General features: G+C 44.0%; 1 protein-coding gene across 1 annotated transcript in view; it reads left to right on the plus strand.

Annotated features, from left to right (window-relative positions):
• ARMH4 (armadillo like helical domain containing 4) overlaps nucleotides 1–21,073 on the plus strand; it is a 58,994-nt gene that overhangs the window by 17,944 nt on the left and 19,977 nt on the right. The window contains exon 4 of the mRNA XM_054400810.1: nucleotides 310–549. Coding sequence (XP_054256785.1) covers nucleotides 310–549 — 240 coding nt within the window. The remainder of the gene's footprint in view (nucleotides 1–309; nucleotides 550–21,073) is intronic.

Raw genomic sequence — 21,073 nt, forward strand, 5'->3', positions numbered from 1 at the left:
TATATATACTCAGGTATTTGTACACCTGCTTGTCTGCATTCTGCTGTTAGGAAGCAAAAGAACAGTATTTCCTGCTAATGCATTTGACAGCCTAAGACAACATCTCATTGTTACTTAGCAACTTCAAATGGTGGTGAACTCTTCCCTTTGGTTGCCTTACCTCCTAGAAAACAGGCCCAGGTTCATTCGGCTGGGCTGCCTTTGGAGAAGTAGTATCAACTGTCTGTCTTGGTGCTCACCTGGAGAGATGTGTGAACCTACTGTCTTGTGGGATCTTTACTTATGTTGCTTTTGTGTCTCCCTGGCCAGAGGGTGAGGAAGAGGAGGAGGAGGAAGAAGAAGAGGAGGAGGAGGAAGACGAGGAGGACAAAGACATGGATTTGATGGATGAAAGTATGGAGGGTGACACGGAGCTGCCAGGTTTCACGCTTCCAGGCGAGACTTCCCAGGAGCCCATAGCTGGCCTGGAAAACCCTGTGGCCCAGCTGGCTGGAGTGTCCTACCAGGTTCCTGATACCATTGAGTGGGAGCAACAGAACCAGGGTCTGGGTAAGAGGAAAAAGTGCCTTTTTCTTTAGCCTTACAGAGACCACGTCCCCTGCTCTTCATTTTGCATGGGATAGTCCCTCCTGCTGTGAAGTCTCCCAGGCTGACTCTCAAGCTAGACAGTGCAGGTTCTTTTCTGAGGAAACCCCATCCACAGTGACAACTGGTTGAACTAGGATGGAACTTAGGCAGTGTGACCTTAGTTTTCATTCTGGGGAGAGCTGCTCTGAAGACTCCAGACCTCGTCCTGTGTTCCTAGAGCTTAGTATTATCTTGCTCCAAGGGTAGACTGATGCATAACTTCTTGAAATTTCAATTCCCTTTGCCTGAAATAGGTTGGTGCAAGGATATATGCCCTGTGAGGACAAAGTGAGTAGGCTATTTGGGTAGTTGCTCTTCAATCCATTTGCTACTTCTGCAGCATTTTTATAAGTGACACTTTTCTGGCATTTTTAAGAGGTGTGTGGTCTAGCCATGGGACCCTTTGCTGATGGTGTAAAGCAAGACAAAAAAAGCCTACAAAGTCTCTATAAAGTTTTATACAGTTTATTCCTCCTGTACATATAGGCCCTGTGTTTAATGTCTGAACTAATGTATTCCACCTGCAAATAATTTGTGAGTCTCTTTCTCTAGAGATCTTCAAAACCTGCCTGGATGCATTCCTGTATGACCTGCCCTGCTTTTCTGGGAGGCTGGACTCAGTCTCTGGAGATTCCCTTCCAAACCCTAGCATTCTATGATTCCATTAATCATCTGAAGCTGTTTGCCAGGTTCAGTATCTTAAGTACCACAGGGAGTGGCTTGCCAGAGCTGTGTCTCTGAATCATTCATTCCTGGCTCAGGGTGCCAGTGCTTTGTGATGTGTTCAAGAGAAGCATCATTTTTCAGACTCCCAGGTGTGTCCCCACACACCAGACATCATCTGCAGCACAGAGGAAGATGGCACTGATAGCTCTTCAAGGATCTTGGTTCACTTAAGCATCTTGGCTGATACAATGTCCCTGGAGGGCTCTAGTAGGAGTCTTGTTCCTAGAAGAGGGTGCTTGGCAGTGCGTAGTTTCTGTAGAAGGGTGTCTAGAGACTGCTGAAAATTCTGCTGTATATGACATAGGCTGTTGCCAGGAACTTTGGGACTATGGAGGGGATTGTTCTGCATAACTCTTCAGGCACAGCTGTGTTCATAGCTGATGCAGGTCTGAACTGGAGTCATGGCTGTGTTTCCAGCCCTTTGCTACTGGAAGAAGAGGCTCAGGGTGGGAGATGCCTGTCAGATGTGTTGGTAAATTAGGCACGTGGGAAAGCAGTCTCCAGTGTGCAGTAAACTTCTCTGGCTGGAGAGGCTGTAATAAGTAGGCCTGGGCTATGAAAAAAATAGGGAGCTTTAACACTCCTTGTGTAATAGCATTTCTTATGAGGGATCCTTGCTCTAGCACAGACCCATGCTGGAGGATGCATTTTGCAGCATCTCTTCCAGACATCTGCTTCTAAACATATGGGTGTAGTTCAGTTTCTGATGTTTAATATTGCACCATCCTGCAGCTTTCATCCTCTGTCACCTTCTCTTGTTCCTGTACCTTGGAAAGGCCATCTTTCAAGATATTTCAGACATGGTATAAATTGACTATGTGGAAAAAGGTAGGATTTTTCACTTAACTTATGTTTTATTGACCCTCATTCAATTTGGAGGAGCTCCCTGTGAAGTTGGGTCAGCTGCAGAGCACTGAGTCCAGGCACTTGAAGGACTGGGCAGACATGAATTTCAGTGTTCTCTGGAGGTGCCTGGTTGGGTAATGTGTCACCAGATTCAATTGGTTTGGAATGCTTTTTATTTTTAAGCTGTTTCAATCAGTGCAAGCAGCAGTGAGGGGAAGGATGAGGCTCTGGCTAAGCTGAGTTCATCTTTAGGAGTTGGGTGGAAGTTCCATGCAGGGGTGTTGTAGTCAAGAAAAGAGGACATGTAGTGGAATCAGTCTCTCTACTTGTGACTCACTCCTCTTATTCCACCAGGTAAACAGTATGTAAAGAGCTATTTAGTCTTTTTTTGTCTAGACAACCTTACTGGCTCTCTAGTATTGCTTCCTTCCTCATCTGCAATGTGCTGATGCCCACAGTGCTCTAAGAGCATTTAATTTGTAGAAATAGAATCATAACATTACAGAATGGTTTGGTTTGGAAGGGACCTTTAAAGGTCATCTAGCCCAACCCCCCTGCAATAAGCAGGGACACTTTCAAGTAGATCAGGTTGCTCAGATCCCTGTCCAACTTGAATTTGAATTTTTCCAGGGATGGGGCATCTACCACCTGTCTGGTCAACCTGTGCCTATGTCTCACTACCCTCATCATAAAATCCTTTCTTCTATGTAGTCTGAATCTCTCCTCTTCTAGTTTAAAATCGTAACCCCTGGTCCTGTTGCAACAGCCACATGGGCAGAACAGGAAGGACTGCAAAAGTGTATAGCTAGTGTCAGCAGAAAGTGGAGCCTTAAGAAGAGAAGAAATCCACCAAATCTGGCAGGAGGCCAGAAGAGCTGCCCACATTGTTCTGCTGGAGTGCCTGGAGAGAACAGACTCACTGTGAAGGGCTTGTAAAGCTTTAGATGGGCATCTGCTGGACATGTGCATGGACTGTTTATCTTTGAAACTCTTTTTCTCTAAGTGCTTTTCATCTAAAGCTGCCTCTTTGAAATCCATTTTCTTTAAGTGCTTTTCCTCTGAAGCTAAAATTAACTTGACTTTAATTTGAAGATGAGTTCATAACTGCTGGATGTCCCCAGACACAACCCCTGGGTCGGAGGAGCTGCAGTTCTGAATGCAGCTGGGTCAGGGGTGCTGTGCTCCTGCCTGACTCAGCCCACAGCTTGTGTCATTGGGCATCCCAGGGTAGAGCTCTGCACTTCCATTCTTTCACCAAATAGTGCTGAGATGTAAAGAATTTCCCCTCTTGTGTCAGTGAAATGTGGTTTAAGAAGGTGGTGTTATTCTGCTTGACCTGGGACGTGGCATAGGAAAGGAAGACCAGAAGAAAGGCAATGGTACACCAGCTAAGCACAAAGCTTTTACAGTTGGCATTTTCCATTTTTGTAATACTTAGCACATAAGTCCATTGCCTGGGGATGCATCTGTCCTCTGGCCTTCAGAATTTTGACGTTTAATGTACAATCTATGGTACAGAAGAGCCCAGAAGTGTTTGAGCTATTCTTAAGTCGGTTATTACTGAGTTTGCTTGGTCTGATGGCTGACACACTGCAGATCCCTAAAGAACGAGTAACTTGATCTGCAAACAGCTCAGCAGAGCAAAAGACAATTTGGATTTTTTGTGGTGGTCAATGAGAAAGTGCTGGAGAAACAGAATCATTAAAAATATCAATTCTGGGAAGTCAGATGGTCCTACGTTAACTCCAGCTGGGCAAAAACAATTTATAAGCGCCAGTAACAAGGCTGTCAGTTTTACAGTTCATCAGCTGACTCTGTAACCAGCAATATTTAGACAGAAATTAAAGCAGAAGATTACATGTCTTTATGAAACAGAATTTGATCCTCTAAAAGCCATTCTGATGGCCTGCAACTTTGGAGAAGGAAAGTCTGAATATGCTTTGGGATCTCTTTTGGTGTCCTGTCCAGATATCTTCAGAGATTACAAGTAGAGGACAAAGCAGTACTTTGGGACCTTTCTGCATTGTGTATGAGAAAACTTGGACCTTAATCTGCTTGTTTCTTGATCTGTATGTAGGTGGTGTGTGGTAGGTAAACACTAACTGTTTGGAGAGCATCACAGGGGTAGGAAACTTGGGCTTTCTGGGAATTAATAAAAATACATAATTTTCCCCCGATATCTTCATCTTTTGTGTTTGTTTATGCATCACAAGGAGAACTGCAGTTGTTTTAGATGGGTCCAAACCAAATGACCAGTTTCCTCATGAATATTAAAGGTCTTGTACACCTCTGCAGAGATCAAGGCCCTCTCCACTTCTCTTTTGGTGGTGGATGCTGTGTGTGCGCTCTGCTCCCATTTCTTAGGTGTCTTAATTTTCCCAGTGTCTGGGAGAATCCTTATTTTACAAACCTTGAGCTGATTCACAGCAACTTAGCTTGAACTGGTGTGGGAACTTTGTGGTAGAGCACCAAAATGTCCCCAGGTTCCCAAGCTATTTGTTAATGCCATAGTGCCTTGGCTATCTTCCTCATCCCAAGATGAAGAGCTTCTGCTATCCACAGTAGCAGCAGGAGTTCCAGGGCAATTTACCAAGCCTTCAATTTTGCTGCTTTGGAGCGTGCAGTACTTTGCTTTGTGCATTTGTAACATATGGAGCTATTTGGAGTGACAATGACATTTTAATCTTGAGTCATGTAGGGTTGTGATGTTTTGAATGTGTGGCTCCAGTTCTCTAAGCAGAGGTTGTTATGGTAGACTTTGGTTCTCTAAGATGTTGGCTGAAACCACCAGCTGCTTATTGTAGGCCAACACTAATATGATAACAGCAGTAGAGGAGAGACTGATTTGAACCTTAAACCTTAGCAGAAGGAACTCCATCGTTAGGCTCAAAGTCTTGTTTTACGGGCAAAGAGGATGCACATCTCATATATTGATAAACTCAAGAATTTCTTGCTAATATAATTGAAATCTGAACACTCTAATCATTATTATTCCAGATCTAATTATTAAAAGAAATAATAATACAGCTTGGTTTGTTACATACACACATACTTCTTAGTTTCTGTGTTTTATCCTGGTGTTACGTTTGTCCTTCTCTTGCTTCTCTGGGTCCTGAGGCTGGTGGTTTCATTCAGGCGTTTGTGAAGAGTTTATCAGGGTAACTCATCAAGATCTGGACTCCTTTGCAAGGGTTACTAAAATGTTCACATTGATGGTTCCTTCTTTCTCACTTTAGAGTTCATTTGAAGTAATTTTTGTATGTTCTCTAGCAGCACACTTTCACACCTTGCTCTTTCTTCATTCATCCACACTTCCATTTTACATCTGAATTTACTTAAAGGTGGTGGCTTTAATGTATGTTTGAAACTGCTTTTTGTTCTCTTGTTTACCCTAAACCCATTTTTATCCATGTCTGCATTTCTTCAACTGTCCTTTGGTGTGTTGTTGATAGCCACCTGTTCAGGGCAATGGAGTATCATAATACAGGGCTACATGATTACATTATAGCTTGTAAGAAGTCACCTGAATTACCTTGTTCCACATCATTCACTATAGAGTTCCATCTAGCCATGGAGATATTGTACACTGTGGAGTTTGGACCATCCCTATAGATGGGACTTAAAGATAAAATAAATGTAAAATGGCAGTTTAGAAAGGTGTTTTGAAGTGCAACAATGTAATTTTCAACATTTAGTTTCCAAGATATATACCATGTCTGTTTTGTGTATTTTTGTGTGTAGGATCTTAGTTCTTGCAGTAATGCAAGGTCATACCACTTTTTCACTGAGGTAATGACTTGCATAATAAACACACTTTTGGAATGTGATTATTTTTTTAACAGATAGAAAATATTTGCAGCTCTGAGTTGTTACTTACAGGGAAAATAGCTCTAGCTGTATGGCAGCTCTGTGGTCACAAATTACGCTCCGTAAACCATAAACAGCTGCCACTGGTTAATAATGGTGAGGCAGAGCAGCAGAGGCAGAGTAGTGGAAGGTGATGAATATTTGAAGTGTCATTTTTACAGGAAGATAGGATTAATGCTTTTGTGGGCAAAAATAACCAGCATTAGGAAGGCAAAAGCTGAGACTCAGAAGTTAGTGGTATGTTCTTTAATTGCTACCCAAAATGGATCTATTTTAAGTACTCTTACAGCATGTTATTGGAACATCAGAGTGCCTTTTAATCTTTAATGTATTTATCTTCTTAATTACCTTGGAAAGAGCATCCATGTTTTACAGTGGTAAGCAAAAAGAGAGGCAAAGTGAGCCCCCTGGTTTCATGAGAGAGCCTTTAGCAGAGCAGGGATTTGAATGAGAGTAATTAAATGAGCACTTGGGCATTTCCTTTTTTGTGATGGAAGGAAGACATGCACACTTGCAATTCTCCCTGCAAAAGGAGCAAAGAATCACATACAAAGTCACCATCCCAACAGAAGGGACTGAGACCATAGAAAACCCAGGTGAGAGAGGCTAGCAGGAGAAGAGCCAGCAAATTTTTCTTCTCAGTGCTGCTGCCTGCAGCAGTCCTGCCCTCTGCAGCTTTGCCCTGTATGTGTTCATGGGAGTTTTGGTGCACAACGTGTTGGCCACATGAGGTCTGTGTTCCAGACAGCTGCAGACTGAAATGAGCAGCCTCAGAAATAGAGATGATTATTTTTCCTGTCTTCCTGGGTGCTCCAAATAATTTATACAGTTCCATATGTTCCCTTGCTAGTTCCCCTTCTCTCTCCCAAGCAGTAATAAAGCTCCCATCATCAATCTGTGCCTAAGTCAAGTTTCTGTTCCTCATGAGGGATGTGCACTCTGCGTGGAATGACTTCTTTTTAAAAATTGCTCATTGCTATGTCTTAATATTGGGGAAGGCTCATATTTAGTCAGTTTACCTTGTTGGAAGAAATTTTTCATTTGCATCCCTGTCAACAACAATCATCTCTGCTAGCTTGGTGTGACCTGCGCTGCTGTAGTGACAGAGCAGCTCCCAGAAGGGAACAGTTCACATCAGAGATGGCTTTTTCTTTTCATCAGACTTTATTCCAAGGTGTTTTGGAGACTGTGCCCCTTTTCCCTCTTCAATATTGCTTTGTTCTTTGACCTGACTTGTTCCTACTTCTGCTCTGGAAGCCAGCTGATACAACAAGCCTCACAGAACAGTCCTGCTCTTGTTCTACAGTGTGTTGTGCTTGGTGGTATGGTGAGAAGCAGCCTGTCACTAGTACCTTGGACAATGGGATTTTCCAAGAGATACAAAACTTGATGAGTCTTGAGTCCCATGATGCTGACTGAGCACCTCTCCTATGAGGAGAGACTGAAAGAGTTGGGGCTGCTCAGTCTGGAGAAGAGAAGGCTCCGAGGTGACCTTATGTGGCCTTTCAATATCTGAAGGGGGCCTACAGGAAAGCTGGGGGGAGGGACTTTTTAGGATCTCAGGTAGTGATAGGACTAGGGGGAAATGGAATAAAGCTGGAAGTGGGGAGATTCAGGCTGGACGTGAGGAAGAAGTTCTTCAGCATGAGAGTGGTGAGAGCCTGGAGTGGGTTGTCCAGGGAGGTGGTTGGGGCCCGATCCCTGGAGGTGTTTAAGGCCAGGCTGGATGAGGCTCTGGACAGCCTGATGTAGTGTGAGGTGTCCCTGCCCATGGCAGGGGGTTGGAACTAGATGATCCTTGTGGTCCCTTCCAACCCTGACTGATTCTATGATTCTATTCTATGATTCTATGACTTACCACCCTGCCCTTCTCTTTTCCCATCTAGCACAAGACTGCTGTGCTCTTGCAAATGAGACCCATGCATTTATCATAGAATCACAGAGTGGCTTGGCTTGAAAGGGACCTTAAAGATCAACTAATTCCAACTTTCCCTGCTATAGGTGGGGACACCTCCTACTATACCAGATTGCTCAAGGCCCTGACCAGGCTGGTTCCCATTTCAAGTGGGAAAAACTGATAATATGTCTGTTCAGCTGTGAACTGGGATAACGAGTTTCTAGCCAGAGAGTATGAACCACTAATGTCTTGGGGCCACTTCCTTCCTCTTGGAAGCACCACAACTTTTGTCCTCAAAGCAGAAATCAAGACCAAGAGAAGGGAACAGAGATGAGTAAAACAGAAGGTTGGAGAGTATTCTGGTGATTCCCAGCGCTGAAAACAAGCAGCTGTCAGAAATAGGTGTAATAAAGCTGTTGCTTGAGATAAAATATACGTGGGTGTTTGCAGGTTGCCATAAGAAAGGGAAGACAACAGGGACCTTTCTACATGGAAACCTGCAGTGGGAAACTTGGACTAATATTTTAGCCTGACATTTTTGATGGAGTATATTGAGAAGCAGCAGCACTATAACATCCTCAGATATATTAGTTTGAAACAGCAGCTCTTACATAAGGTTTATGCATCTAGTTAAACCTGTGTCAGAAGAAGACTGGCCAAGCCCATTTGTTACCAGCCCTTAAGTGCTGCCTCCAGGGGCTGGGGGCAGATGGAGAGGTGTTTGCTTGGTTTGGGCTCTGCCTTCCTTCTCCCTGCCTGTTAAGAAGATGGAATCCAATCAGATAAGATCTGGAGTTACTGACTCTGGCTGGGGGAGGGAATGAAGAGGTCCTGTCCATCCACAGCATTTCTGCCTCTTTTTCTTCAGTTTGGAGTGAGACAATGTGAAATTGTCTGTTGGTTCCATGAGAGGAGAGAGAGGACGTTTGTCACTGTGGCAGATATGATTGGTATGAGAGGTCCCAGCTGAGGTCTGGCTGACCAGGGAACATTTCTAATGGATGGTGGAAGGCATGGATGAATCCAAGCCTGAGGGCTACTGTTACTCATGCTACTCTGCCATGCAAAAATGTCCTGAAATACCTGCGACGGAGCAACACCTTCTGTAGAAGAAAGGGGTGAGTCTCCTCAGCTTGGGGCAGAGGAACCTTGGGTGATTTTGTGTGGAGAGTGTTAGGGAAACTTTACTGAAGGGAACTGAAGCCTGGGCCACTGGTTGCCTATAATTTGCCTGGCAGACCATAGCAGAGCAAATTTACTGTTTTCAGCTTGCTGGGGAGCCTGCAAGCTCCCTAGCCCAGGAGGATTCTTACCAGACTTTCTACCTGCACCCTGGTTGCCCTTGTTGGACCAAGAAAACAAAGCTGGAAAACTCAAGCACATGACTGAGTGTTTCTGACCTTCTTCACCTGTCTGGTTCTATCCATCCTTTTGCTATAGCCTTTAGAGTTAGGATGTGTCTGCCTTGGAGCACAGCTTGATGTTTGCTGCTCCAAGTAATTTATCTTGTTTTTTTTTTTTTTTTCCTGGATTAAAGGATGGGGTCCATTAGCCTGTGCAGAGCATCATGCTGCAAAGGCTGGTCTGCATCTGTTAACCAAGCACCATCTGGGTTCCTGCACAGCACGATGAGGAAGTCATCCTTCTAGACTGTCAGCTGCCTTGGCACTGTCTGTCCCCTTGTCTGTCAGCCCTAGTGTAATATAAATTTGTAGTGTCTTTGCTCTGCTTTTACTCTTGTTTCCCCCCTCATGTCTCAAGTTTCAGTATGCTCTATATGTATCATATCTCTGTGTGCTTTGCCTGTTCTTCAGTGAGGGTTGTGAAACACTGGCTCATTTTTCCCAAACAGTTGGTGGCTGCCCCATCCCTGGAACCATTCCAGGTCAGGTTGGACAAGCTCTGAGCAACCTGATCTAGTTGAAAATGTCCCTGCTCCCTGGAGGGGCGTTGAAATGGGTGACTTGTAAAGGTTCGTTCCAACTGAAACCATTCTCTGATTCTTTCCTTCAGTTTGTACGTATCAGAAAATTTGGCTTCATTTAGAGGAGATGGTTTACAGCCATCTTTCCCTTTTGGGTTTTAGCAGTCACTTAGTTTGATTGAAGAACACAGGCAGGGCAGCAGCTTTCCCAGGGTGAGAGTTATTAATTTTTCCTTTCTGTGCTAGTCTGGGTGGCCTTTGCCTTGTGAAAAAAAGACTTGTCCTTATGTTGGAGAAATCACATTTATTTTCTAACAGTGATCTATACTATGGTGCAAATGATCTGTCTGAAATTTCATGGCATTTCAGACCTCCAAAGAAAAAAATAAAAACCAGAAATGGAGAGAGGGAATGCAAAAGTTCATCGGCCTTGAATCGTCTCTGTCCTTCGGGGGATTTGCGTCAGAGGCTAATCTTTTGGGTTAAAATGTTGGCTCCATTGCAGAGCTGGTAAGAGAAAAATAGAGGAAAAGAGCTCACAGTGATGAGTAGCAGGGAAAGAGGGTAATTTATTGTGAAGATAGTTTTAAAATATTCCTTTCTAATGAGAATGTAGATGTGCTTTTTCTCTGCTTGGGCAGTGCAGACTGCAAATGACTGATGCTACACCTACCTCCCCTCTGGTGCTTGCTCAAATTAAGACCCACTTGAGGATCAAAGGAGATCAAAGTTCCTTCCTGGAAGGATGCTCTCTTGATATATACACACAAGTCCTGTTCTGCCTGAGAGTAAGTTAGGAACATATATTGGAAATAAGTTAAATTGCTCAGATTTTGACTGGCAATAAAATAATTATCTCAAACCTCCAGCAATTGTTGTTTTGCAAAAAAGCTGGGTATCAGCATTAATCACAGAGGGGGGTTGATACGGTGAGAATGACTAAAGGCTTTTGCTTTCTGGTGGGGTTTTTGGCTTTGTTTTTGACTAACTCTAATCACTGCCTCATCCAAGCTTGGGAAGTAATAACAGGTTTCAGTAAAGCTGCTCCCCAGTAGACTATCATTTATTTTAATATGTGGGCAACACCATCTGTGCTTGAGGCTTTATTAATGTGAAGTGAGGCCAAGAGTTTCTCTAGCTTTATTCCTTTCCTAGGCTGCTTTTCTCACATCCCCCACCTTCTCTGACCACTCAGGATGATTTTCTTGCTCAGGTGTTTGCAGGCTGGTTTGCCGGAGTGGATGCTCAGTTTTCTGCTTGTTTTTTAGCAAGTTGTCAGTGAAATCACAGAATCATGAGAGTGTTTTGGGTTGGAAGGGACCTTTAAAGGTCATCTAGTCCAATCCCCCTTCAGTGAGCAGGGACATCTTTGACTAGATCAGGCTGCTCAGAGCCTCATACAACCTGATTTGGAATGGCTTCAGGCATGGGGTATCTACCACCTCTCTGGGCAACCTGGGCCAGCGTTTCACCACCCTCATCATGAAAAAACCTCTCCCTTCTTTCTAGTCTAAATCTTCTCTCTTTTAGTTTAAACCATCATCCTTTGTCATGTTGCAACATGCCCCGCTAGCAGACCTCCATCTTGCTCCTAGGTCATTTTAAGTACTAAAAGACCATGAGAAGGTCTCCCCAGGGCCTTCTCTACCCCACCTTTCAACAAAGCTGAACCAAAAAACATGTTTGAGTATATGGTTTGATTTGGGATTGAAGAGAGATCTTGGTGTCTGCCCTTCCAGTCCAAGCAGAGGTAATTTCTCCCAGTGAATAAGGGAAGTTGATTTGCCGTGCTCAGTTCTAGCTTTCATTGCAAGTTCTGGAAAATAATATAGGATTTAGTATAAATATTGTGTCAGAAATATTGTCCTCTTAGATTTTATTTTCATAGAATACCAGGTTGGAAGGAATTTTAAGGATCATCTGGTCCAACTTTTCTTGGCAAAAGCATGACCTAGACGGTCCACCTCCCTGTCCAGATAAATCTTAAATATGTTGAATGTTGGGGAATCCACCACTTCCCTGTGGAGATTATTCCAGAGGCTGATGAGGATTTCTGTATTCTTAAGAACTGGTAAAATGCAGTCTCCTTCTATTTTTAGGTTGTAGGGGGTGTTGGGTAGAGGGTCAGGTATAGGAACAGACCAAATGAATGGACATAGTGAAGCAGTGCTTTCTGGTTACATGTGCTTTCCCAGAGCCAGAACATGTTCCTATGAGTGCTGTTCATGATGGCTAGACTTTACCAAGTACAAATAACATTCTGATGATTTAGAAGACATTTTGGGATTTGTCAGGAAAGGATATAGACTTCCGATAGACATCATCTGCCTGTAACAGTGCAGCTGTGTGATATCTAGGCTGGAGGCTGGACTAGTGATTTCCAGAGGTCCCTTCCAACCCCAACCATTCTGTGATTCGTTCCTACATCTGTACTCTTCGCTGTCTTTATTGTAGCCAGCAAATGTGTTCCTGACTGCAGCCTTTCTGGGAGACTCATGGTCTTGTGCCACAGGCTTAAGTCAAGTTATGGCTCATCATCTGAATGGTTTTTATGCTTTTCTGTGTGCTTCCGCCTTCAGAGATGAGATGCAGGGGCTAAGCTGATCTAGTGCAGCCATTCTTACGTTCTCTTCTTTCAACAGAAGCTTCCCTCTGCAGGCCTTAATCATATGCCAGGAACAGGAACCCCAGAAACTGTCCAGTTTTGTGCACCAACAGGGAAATGTGACTCAGTAAGTAAAGGAACCTTCCAAGGTGCTTATCTGCATGGTATCTTTCAGGTGTACCAGGCTCCACATAAGACATTTATATACTGAAATCAGAGGTGTGACCCTGCTGATAGTTTGACTTGGGAACCAAAGACAGGCAGTGGAGTACAGACATCAGTGTAAGTCTATCAGCCCTTTCCTTTGCTGAGGACTCTGCATGTTTTCCTTTGCAGCCAGTCTGCCTTGCAGTTGTTGTTTGCTGTTGGGCTGAATTAATTTCCCGCTTGCAGCACAGGGAGGATCTTATCTCAAGTTCTCAGTGCAGAAAAGCTGGTGCAGTAGCATAGAAGGTAATGGCATTTTCAGCAAGGTTTACTTTGCCCTGTTTCACAGGGTCTTGCTTGCTATTCACAGATACAGAAATGGAAATTTTCTTAAATGCACACACTGGCTGTGAATGCCTAAAGCTGTGTGGTGGGTTGAAATTCCCCCCTCCCACATTAACTACACCAGACTAGCTCAGTTCAGAAGCAAATGAGGCTGTATTTTACAAGCAACACTACAATCTACAATGGAATGCAATGAATATATACAAAATATACAGTATTTACAGTATTTACAGGTATTCACAATTAACAGAAACAGCACAAAACCCTTCCTGGCCAAAGCCAGGAAAGCTGGCTCTCTGCCTCCCCACCGCCCTGTCCAAAGGAAAGAAAGAGAGAGAGAAGCAGAGATTATTGTTAGAATTTGCCAAGGTCAGCTCGCAGGTTTGTTATCTTCCCCAGCAAAGGAAGCAAGAAGAGAAGAAAACACCCAGCTAGACTGCTGCAGCAGAAGAGACCAGACTGAACTTTGGGAACAAGATCTTAAAGGGTGCTATTGCTCCAATGGAATCGTTTAGAGTAATCACGATTTTCCAATAGTGATTTATTTACATTCTTACTACTTTCTGCTCAACATCTGTGAAAAATTTTAAAGGCATAGCCCTAAAACCAGTCCAAGCTGTGCCTGGATTATGGGTCCAGCAGCTATTATGGAAATGTGTGGTTTGTTGCTCCTTTGGCTTTGGAAGATCTGCCTGTTATCTCTTAGAAATGGGCTTTGAAGATGAAGCTTTAGCTCTTATATCCCTTTGAGTTCAAGTAAATGTGGACAAATAGCATTTTTCAGCCAAGGGACAAATTTATGCATCTGGATGTTGTGAGAAACAGGTTTGAGTTAACAGTCTTTCTGGTCCATTGATCAAACTTCTAACTAGGTTTGATCAGTAATTGCCTAAATATTTTAACTGTTTCACAACATTATAGGATAAGATTAGTAATTTTAGGTCTAAATTAGTAATTTAGGTCTAAATTTCAGAAGTGCTTTGCTGTTTCACTGTTTTCTCTACCTATGAAGAACTGCAGATCCTGGGTTGCCTGTAGATGTTTTGTTTGTGCTGTGGCAAATGCAGAGCCTCTCCTATGGCAATTCCCTGTGTAGAATATTTGCAGTTAGAAACCAAAACCCTGCAAGCTACTCAGGCACAGGGATCTCCTGACCAACTGACTGTGATACTTCCAAAACAGCCAAAAGAAACTTCTGATTCCCAACCTTTTCTTGGCTTTGTGTATTTCTGAAATGTGCTGTTGAGTAATGATTTCCTTCTCAGGACAAGCTATTAATGTTGCCTTTGAGATCAGACCTTGCTCACTGACTTTTTTGCAGGGTTTTGCAAGACCTGTTGGAAGACTAGTGATCACCCCCCTGCTTCAACTCTGATGGGATGCCTGTGTCTTTTTTTAGGCTTTTTACTTTTAGCATGTAGTGTGCAGATTTACCTGCACACCAGGAGATATAACCTGGTAAAGGTCTCCGAATATTTCATTGTGCCTTCTGCTGCTTCTATCTTTTTTGACCTTTGCATCCTCTCTTACTTCATGGGTGATGCTACAGACCTTCCAGACTGAAGGTGAGAGCTGCTTGCAGTGATTTTGGACTAAGATCTCCCATCTCCCCATTTGCTTGGGATACAAGCAAGATGGAGCATGTAGCCTCACATATCCCATCACTTGACAAGAACATGGAAGTCTCAGGAGAGGTGGCCGCCCCACAACTGGACATGGCCTTGAGGAAGGCTCTGTTTGAACTCTGACTCTGTTGCATGTGGGGTTGGACTAGATGACCTTTATAGGTCCCTTACAACCCAAAACATTTTAGGATTCTATGAAGTCAAGCTGGGAAGGTGGTTGTCAAGAAGAAAACGGGTTGTGTGTGTTTGAAAAGCCAGTAGATGTGAAATCAGTTCTTTGGTGTATTTGCTGCCCCTTTAAAACCAGGGTGCTATCAGGCCACTACAAAAGTGAGTTTAAAAGGTGTCCTGTGCTTATTCCTTCCTTGGGCCTTGTCAGTGCCTTTTTTATATGCCTGTCTCTACAGAGTTTATCTTTGTAGAGGACACAATGTGACAGAAAACTTTCTGGTCCATACTGTGCACTTCAGAAGCTGAGCACTATGAGTGGTACTCATTGAGCATTGAGATAATGAACGTTTGCTGCTACTTTGTGGCATGGAAGGAAGAAATTTTTTACCATGAGGGTAGTAAAACACTGGAATGCATTGTCCAGAGAGTTGGGGGATGCCCCATCCCTGGAAACTTTCAAGGTCAGGTTGGACAGGACCCTGAGCAACCTAATCTAGTTGCAGATGTCCCTGCTGAGTGCAGGAACTAGACATTCTTTAAAGGTCTTTTCCAACCCAAACTATTCTGTGATTCTACTCTATGAAATAAATGGAAAATGCAGAGAACAGACAATTTGAGGGTAAATTAACTCTTTCATTTGCAGCACCATGCAGAGCTGAGAGGCACTGATGATTTTACAAGATTCAGTGGGTGGCAGCAAACTTCAACAAAATTTTGGAGTATTCGTCTGCAAAGTCTCACTCATAAGTGTTAACAGATGCTACAGAGAAAAGGGAAGTTTTGCTTCTCTTCAGCCCCTGGAATAGCCAATCCACATCAATTAAACTTAATAGATGAGGACCTAGGTTGAAGACAAAAGGCCAAAGGGATGTGGAGGTAGGGCTGGTGCTTGGTTTGGAGTTTACTTTCTCCACCTGTCTTTGGTGTAGGAAGAGTCTGAGCAGGAATGAGGAGTTGTAGGGGCCAGGTGATAGCCAGGTGCTGTATTGGTTTGCTGCACACTGCTGAGTCCCTTGAGGTTTGCATTTGGCCTCATGGAGAACAAAAAAAAGCCAAGTCCTACCAGGGTGAATAGCCTGAAGTTGCCAATGTTGCCAGCAACCAAAATTCCTCCTCTTCCTCAAATTGTTTCCCTTCAGACTTTCCAGTGCTGAACTGTTTGAGATCAGCTGCGTCCCCCTTTGTGAGCTACAAAGGGAGCTGTCTTCTCCATTTTTTGCCTACCAAATGTATTTGTGCCTCCTTTCATTTGGATAGCCCAGCATCAAATTGTCATGTTTTGCCTCCTAGGAGAGTTTTTGCCTCTTAAACTCACTTTGCCCTCAGCCAGTGGGTGAAATCATTTTGGTTTGATTGTCATCAGATGTCTGAAGTCATTATTACTGAGAAATACCCACTGGCTTTGAATACTCATTGCCTCATGGCCCAACTTTCAAGAAGCAGCTTTGCTATTAACTGAGTGGGAAGTGTCATTGAGATAATTTTTTTGTTATGACAGTAAAATAGGACTTTGGGTGAAGTTGGCAGAACCCAGTGCTGGTCTGAACCTCTTTGTGATGAAATGAAAATTATTCTGCTCAGCTGGAACAGAATTATATCTGTCCTGGAGATAATCTGCAGATTTTATTCTTGCTTTTTTTCACTGGCTTTGTGTCTTCCTGCCTCTATTTGGCTGTAAATACATCCTGTTGGTGCTTTCAGGTTTGATTCCCAGTTGATAGATGACACTGCTTGCTTACATGAGAGAACTTGGTGTGAGTGCAATTAATAAAGCTCCAAAGCTGAAAAGTAGTGGAAGAGCTAACTATCATTACATAATGAGACCTCATTCACAGCAAATGATGTGAAAAATGATTTCTTGCAAGGAGTAACAAATTGCCTTGGCTTTTTAGCTTAATTGTAGATGCTTGATTCTAATTTGTTATTTGTCATTTCCATGTTAATGAAGAGTTTTAGTTATAATTACTGCATTTATGGCAACCAACACATCATTTTCCCACGCATGCGAAGCACTGGCTTCTTTAGAAAGAGAAGAGCTGAATAATTGCCCTGGTTGTGTTGCTCCAGGGAGGGCTCTATAAATAATAGTGTCCAGCTCCCTCTGCAGAACAGTTCTTTTGCAAGATGCTTCTCAAAGGTGGATGAGCTCATTAACTCTTGTCTGCATTTGGGGACCTGAGACTCAGAGCCATGAAGTAACTTCCCCATGGCACTCAGCAGTGCTCCTGATTCCTGGATCCCTTCAGTACAGCATCTTCATTGTTCTCACAGTGTAGAATGTGGCCAGAACCACTGTTTTTTGGGCACTAAGTTTCCCAGTTTATACCAGTTATCACAGTCAGGGAGATGATTCTCAAGCTGCATTTACTGGCATATTGCAGAGATTTTGCTTGATTAAGGCTGGGTTTGACTCCCATTGGTGATGATGGGAGAGTTTCATGGGGTTCTGAGAGTATCTCATCTAAGGCCTGGAAAGTCCTGGTATTTTAGGAAGCCATAACTGCTTTTCTGGTACAAAGTACTGTATATTTGTGAGTTCCTGTGCCCACCATGGTTGTGGATTTCCATTGCATTGGTAAGCAAGATAGTTCCTGATGAACCTGTGTTTCAGCTACATTCCTGTTGTTGTTCTGCCCTGTCCAATATCAGGTACAGCACAACCTGGGCTTCTCTTCATGGGGTGGCAAAAGGCAATTCTGAGAAGCTCTGATGCATAGCAGTAGGAGGGAGAGGTCTTGGCACATTGACACCCATTGCTTCTCTGTGATGGCAGCACCTCCTCTACCTGCTGGCTCTATCAGAGCTACGTAGATGTTTGGCCAGTGTTATGAGAGGAGCTTTATTGCTCTGATAATGAGAAGCCTTTGGTTTTCCAAACTCAAGTATTCATGGTCCCTTTGGCCCTGGAGAATATGGTTATTTACCTCATCTCCTGAGTTCTTCCTGGTGCTTGCACACTAGGATGTGCTTACAGGGCATGATGCTGCACCTATTCAGCCTTTGCAGTAGCTGAATGAACCAAGCTTCTTTGGCTTTTCCTTTTAAGATAGGTTCTGGGTTTGCATCCTACCACTGAGATGGTCTGAGCACATCTCTTATGAACAACTCCTATATCTGGCTTTTCATTACTCCTTAGGGCAGGTGGATGCAACATAGAGAAAAATGTTGGGACACCAGCAACAGTGAGATGGTTTGCAAAGTTCTTAAGGGTCTGATAAGTAGTATGGGCCAGAGGCATGTGCTAAGCTTCAGGGCTAGACAGATGTTCCAGTGCTGAGAATGAAGATATGATCCTCTGTGTTAGGATATTATCATGAGTTAGAGATTCACCTCCCTCCAACACCTCAAAATAGAACAGACTGTTTCTTTTTCACTCCTCTCCCTATTCTAAGTTCTTCCCTCTTGTAGAGCAGGCTCAGGGCCCAGGAGATGACATGAAATGGAAGTGGAATAAACCAGTGGCACTGCTTTCAGTTATCCCAACCCAGGCTTATTCACTGCACCAGGCAGCCAGTGAGACGTGGCAGGACTGAGCAAGTGTGAGAGCTGCCAGAGCAGTAAAGCTGACCTGCAGGCAGGCATCAGCAGAGTGCCTGTCACAAGTCACCATCCCTGCAGGCCTGTACTGCCTGATACAGCTCCAGCTGCCCTCATACAGAGAGGCTGCATGCAGGGGAGGGAGCTGAAAGAGAGCTCTGAAGTGCACTTCTGCCAGCATGCCATCAGTGAGATCCTTCAGCAGCTTCTGCAGTAGAGCCACTTTAGCCTTTTCAAACATGAGGTACCTGGGCTGCTAGTTTCAAGCCAGCAATTGAAATTGAAAGTGGTGTTGCCACTCATTTCACTGTGGTAAGAAAAACACTGCCCCATGGAGTAATACCATTGTTGAGGGTCATGAACACATAAAGCTGGTTTAGTTTGCTTTTCCATCCCATCAGTGTCTCTCTCTTATTCCCTTTTCTTCTCCTTTGGGAAAAGAGAGGGGTTAATAGAGAGTGTCTGTCCTTGACATCCATGGTTTCCCTGTCTTGCAGATCTAGATACCCATGGTAGGTATAAGGTGGGCCAGTGGGAAGAGATGCATGCAGTGGTTGGCACTTGTCAAATCTTGGGCAAAGTTGTTTGTTTGTACTTGCAAGCTCCTGGAGGAAGAGGGCTGACAACAGAGAACTGTACTATGTAAGGGTCCCTAAGAGCTCAGCATAAACTTCAGAGAGACTTTGGGACAGCAGTAGGGAAGAATTTGCTCTCTCTGTTGTGTTCTTATAGTGATGTTCTTCTGTCACCTGGTTGTGAGTCTTCAGCTTCTTGTGATGAAATCTTCAGGAAGGAATGGCTCACAGAGGTGAAGCATTGAGGCAAGAGGGACTTGCCTAGCTTGACCCTGTTTTCTGTGGTGTGAGATGTGATAAATTCCTGCCATTCAAATAATGCAGTGATTCCTGCTCAGCCTATATTGGTGTAAGTGACCTTATATTGGTGTAAGTGTGCATTTGCAGTGCCAGAGCAACTGCACCTTGTCTCAGAAACAAGCTTAGAAAGGCAATGTTTAGGTCTTACCAGCAGCTTTTCAGCTTTTCTGGAACCATATCTTTCCTTACTATCTATGGTTGGATGGGAAGATCCCTAAGTACCTCAGTGGACTTGACTGTCGAGGAGACCTGTCCTATGTCCAGGCCAGCCTAGAAAAGGACAGGAAAAAAATCTTCTTCCGTTTTACTCTTTCTTAGTATGGTGGCACCTAGGAGCCATTTGAGAGTGGAATCTCACCATATGAGTGCTTGAGGACAATCAGAGCAGCCTCTTCCCTCTCTGCACCATGTCCCCAGAGACCTTTGTGCTGTTTTTTTCCCCTGTTGCCAGTTCTTCCTTGCATCATTGTCTTGGTACAGCTATGAATTTACATTCACCAGCAAACCACAACATAGCCTTGATCGAGGAGTTCTGACCACTTTTCTTTATGCTCACTCCACTGCTGGCCATGGCTCTTGTGAGCCTGAGAAATGGGAGGGGAGTGCATATTCCTGAGCCTGTAGTGATGCAGCATATCAATTTTATGTTTTCAAGCACTCGGCCAAAGGACAGCAATAAAAAATATAGTGCAGAAGAAGCAAAGGTAGACACTGCTGTGTCTGAAACACCACCCCACAGCATGCCTCTGCTTCACTGTTCCTGGATTGTAGCATCAGCCAGACAGCTGGCAAACTAATTGCACGCTTACTGCTGAGGAGTGGGAGATGTACCTGCTGCTTGTTCTGAACTTGTACATCTCAGGGGAAAGTGGGTGGTGGATCAAATCAGGATTTGCTCTCACTTCACTACAAATCCCTTTGTTTAACTCCAGCCTTACAATGTGGATGACAAGTGTGGTTCATCATACTTGACTGGGTGCCTTGGGCTAAGATTTGGATCAGGGTGCTGGGAAGCAAAACTGCTTTATTTGCAGTGGATGACCTGTTCTGGATATGTGTTGGAGCTCAGAGAATATGTGCATGCCCAGAAGGACTGTCCATCCAGTGGCTTGCTGAGGTCTGGTTGGGTGGACCAGACAACTGGCTGGTCATGCATCTCCCTGAGTACACTGTGATGTGCCTCAGGTAGCTCAAGAGTCTTGTCTGCAACCCTCCTCTGGCCCAAAGAAACCTTCTAAAGGGAAGCTGATGTAGATATGACATGAATGATGCAAGTGCTTGTTGCACTCTACTCGGCACTGGTGAAGCTGCACCTCAGATACTGTGTTCAGCTTGGGGCCACTCTCTGCAGGAAAGGCATTGAAGTGCTGGAGTGTGTCCAAAGAAGGACAACAAAGCTGGTGAGTCTAGAGAACAAGACTTAATGAGGAGTGGCTGAGGGAACTGGGGTTGTTTAGCCTGGAGTAAAGGAGGCTGAGGGGAGACTTTCTTGCTCTCTACAACTACCTGAAAGGAGGTTGGAGTGAGGCAGAGGTTGGTCTTTTCTCACAGGTAACAAGCATAAGATAAGAGGAAATGGTCTCAAGTTGCCTCAGGGGAGGTTTAGGTTGGACATTAGGAACAATTTCTTTCCTGAAAGTGTTGTCAAGCCTGGGAACAGGCTGCCCACAGTAGTGGTGAAGTTACCATCCTGGGAGGTATTTGAAAGACAAGCAGATGTGGTGGTGAGGGGTATGGTTTAATGGTGGACTTGGCTGTGCTGGGTTAACAGTTGGACTTGATGATCTTGTAGGTCTTTTCCAACTTAAACAATTTTGTGATTTTTGGTGTGAATGAGGCAGCTAAAGTTGGCTTTAAAATTGGCTTAGCCAGCCTTTCAGC

Source organism: Indicator indicator, chromosome 4, assembly GCF_027791375.1.
Source record: "Indicator indicator isolate 239-I01 chromosome 4, UM_Iind_1.1, whole genome shotgun sequence".
Lineage (NCBI taxonomy): Eukaryota > Metazoa > Chordata > Aves > Piciformes > Indicatoridae > Indicator > Indicator indicator.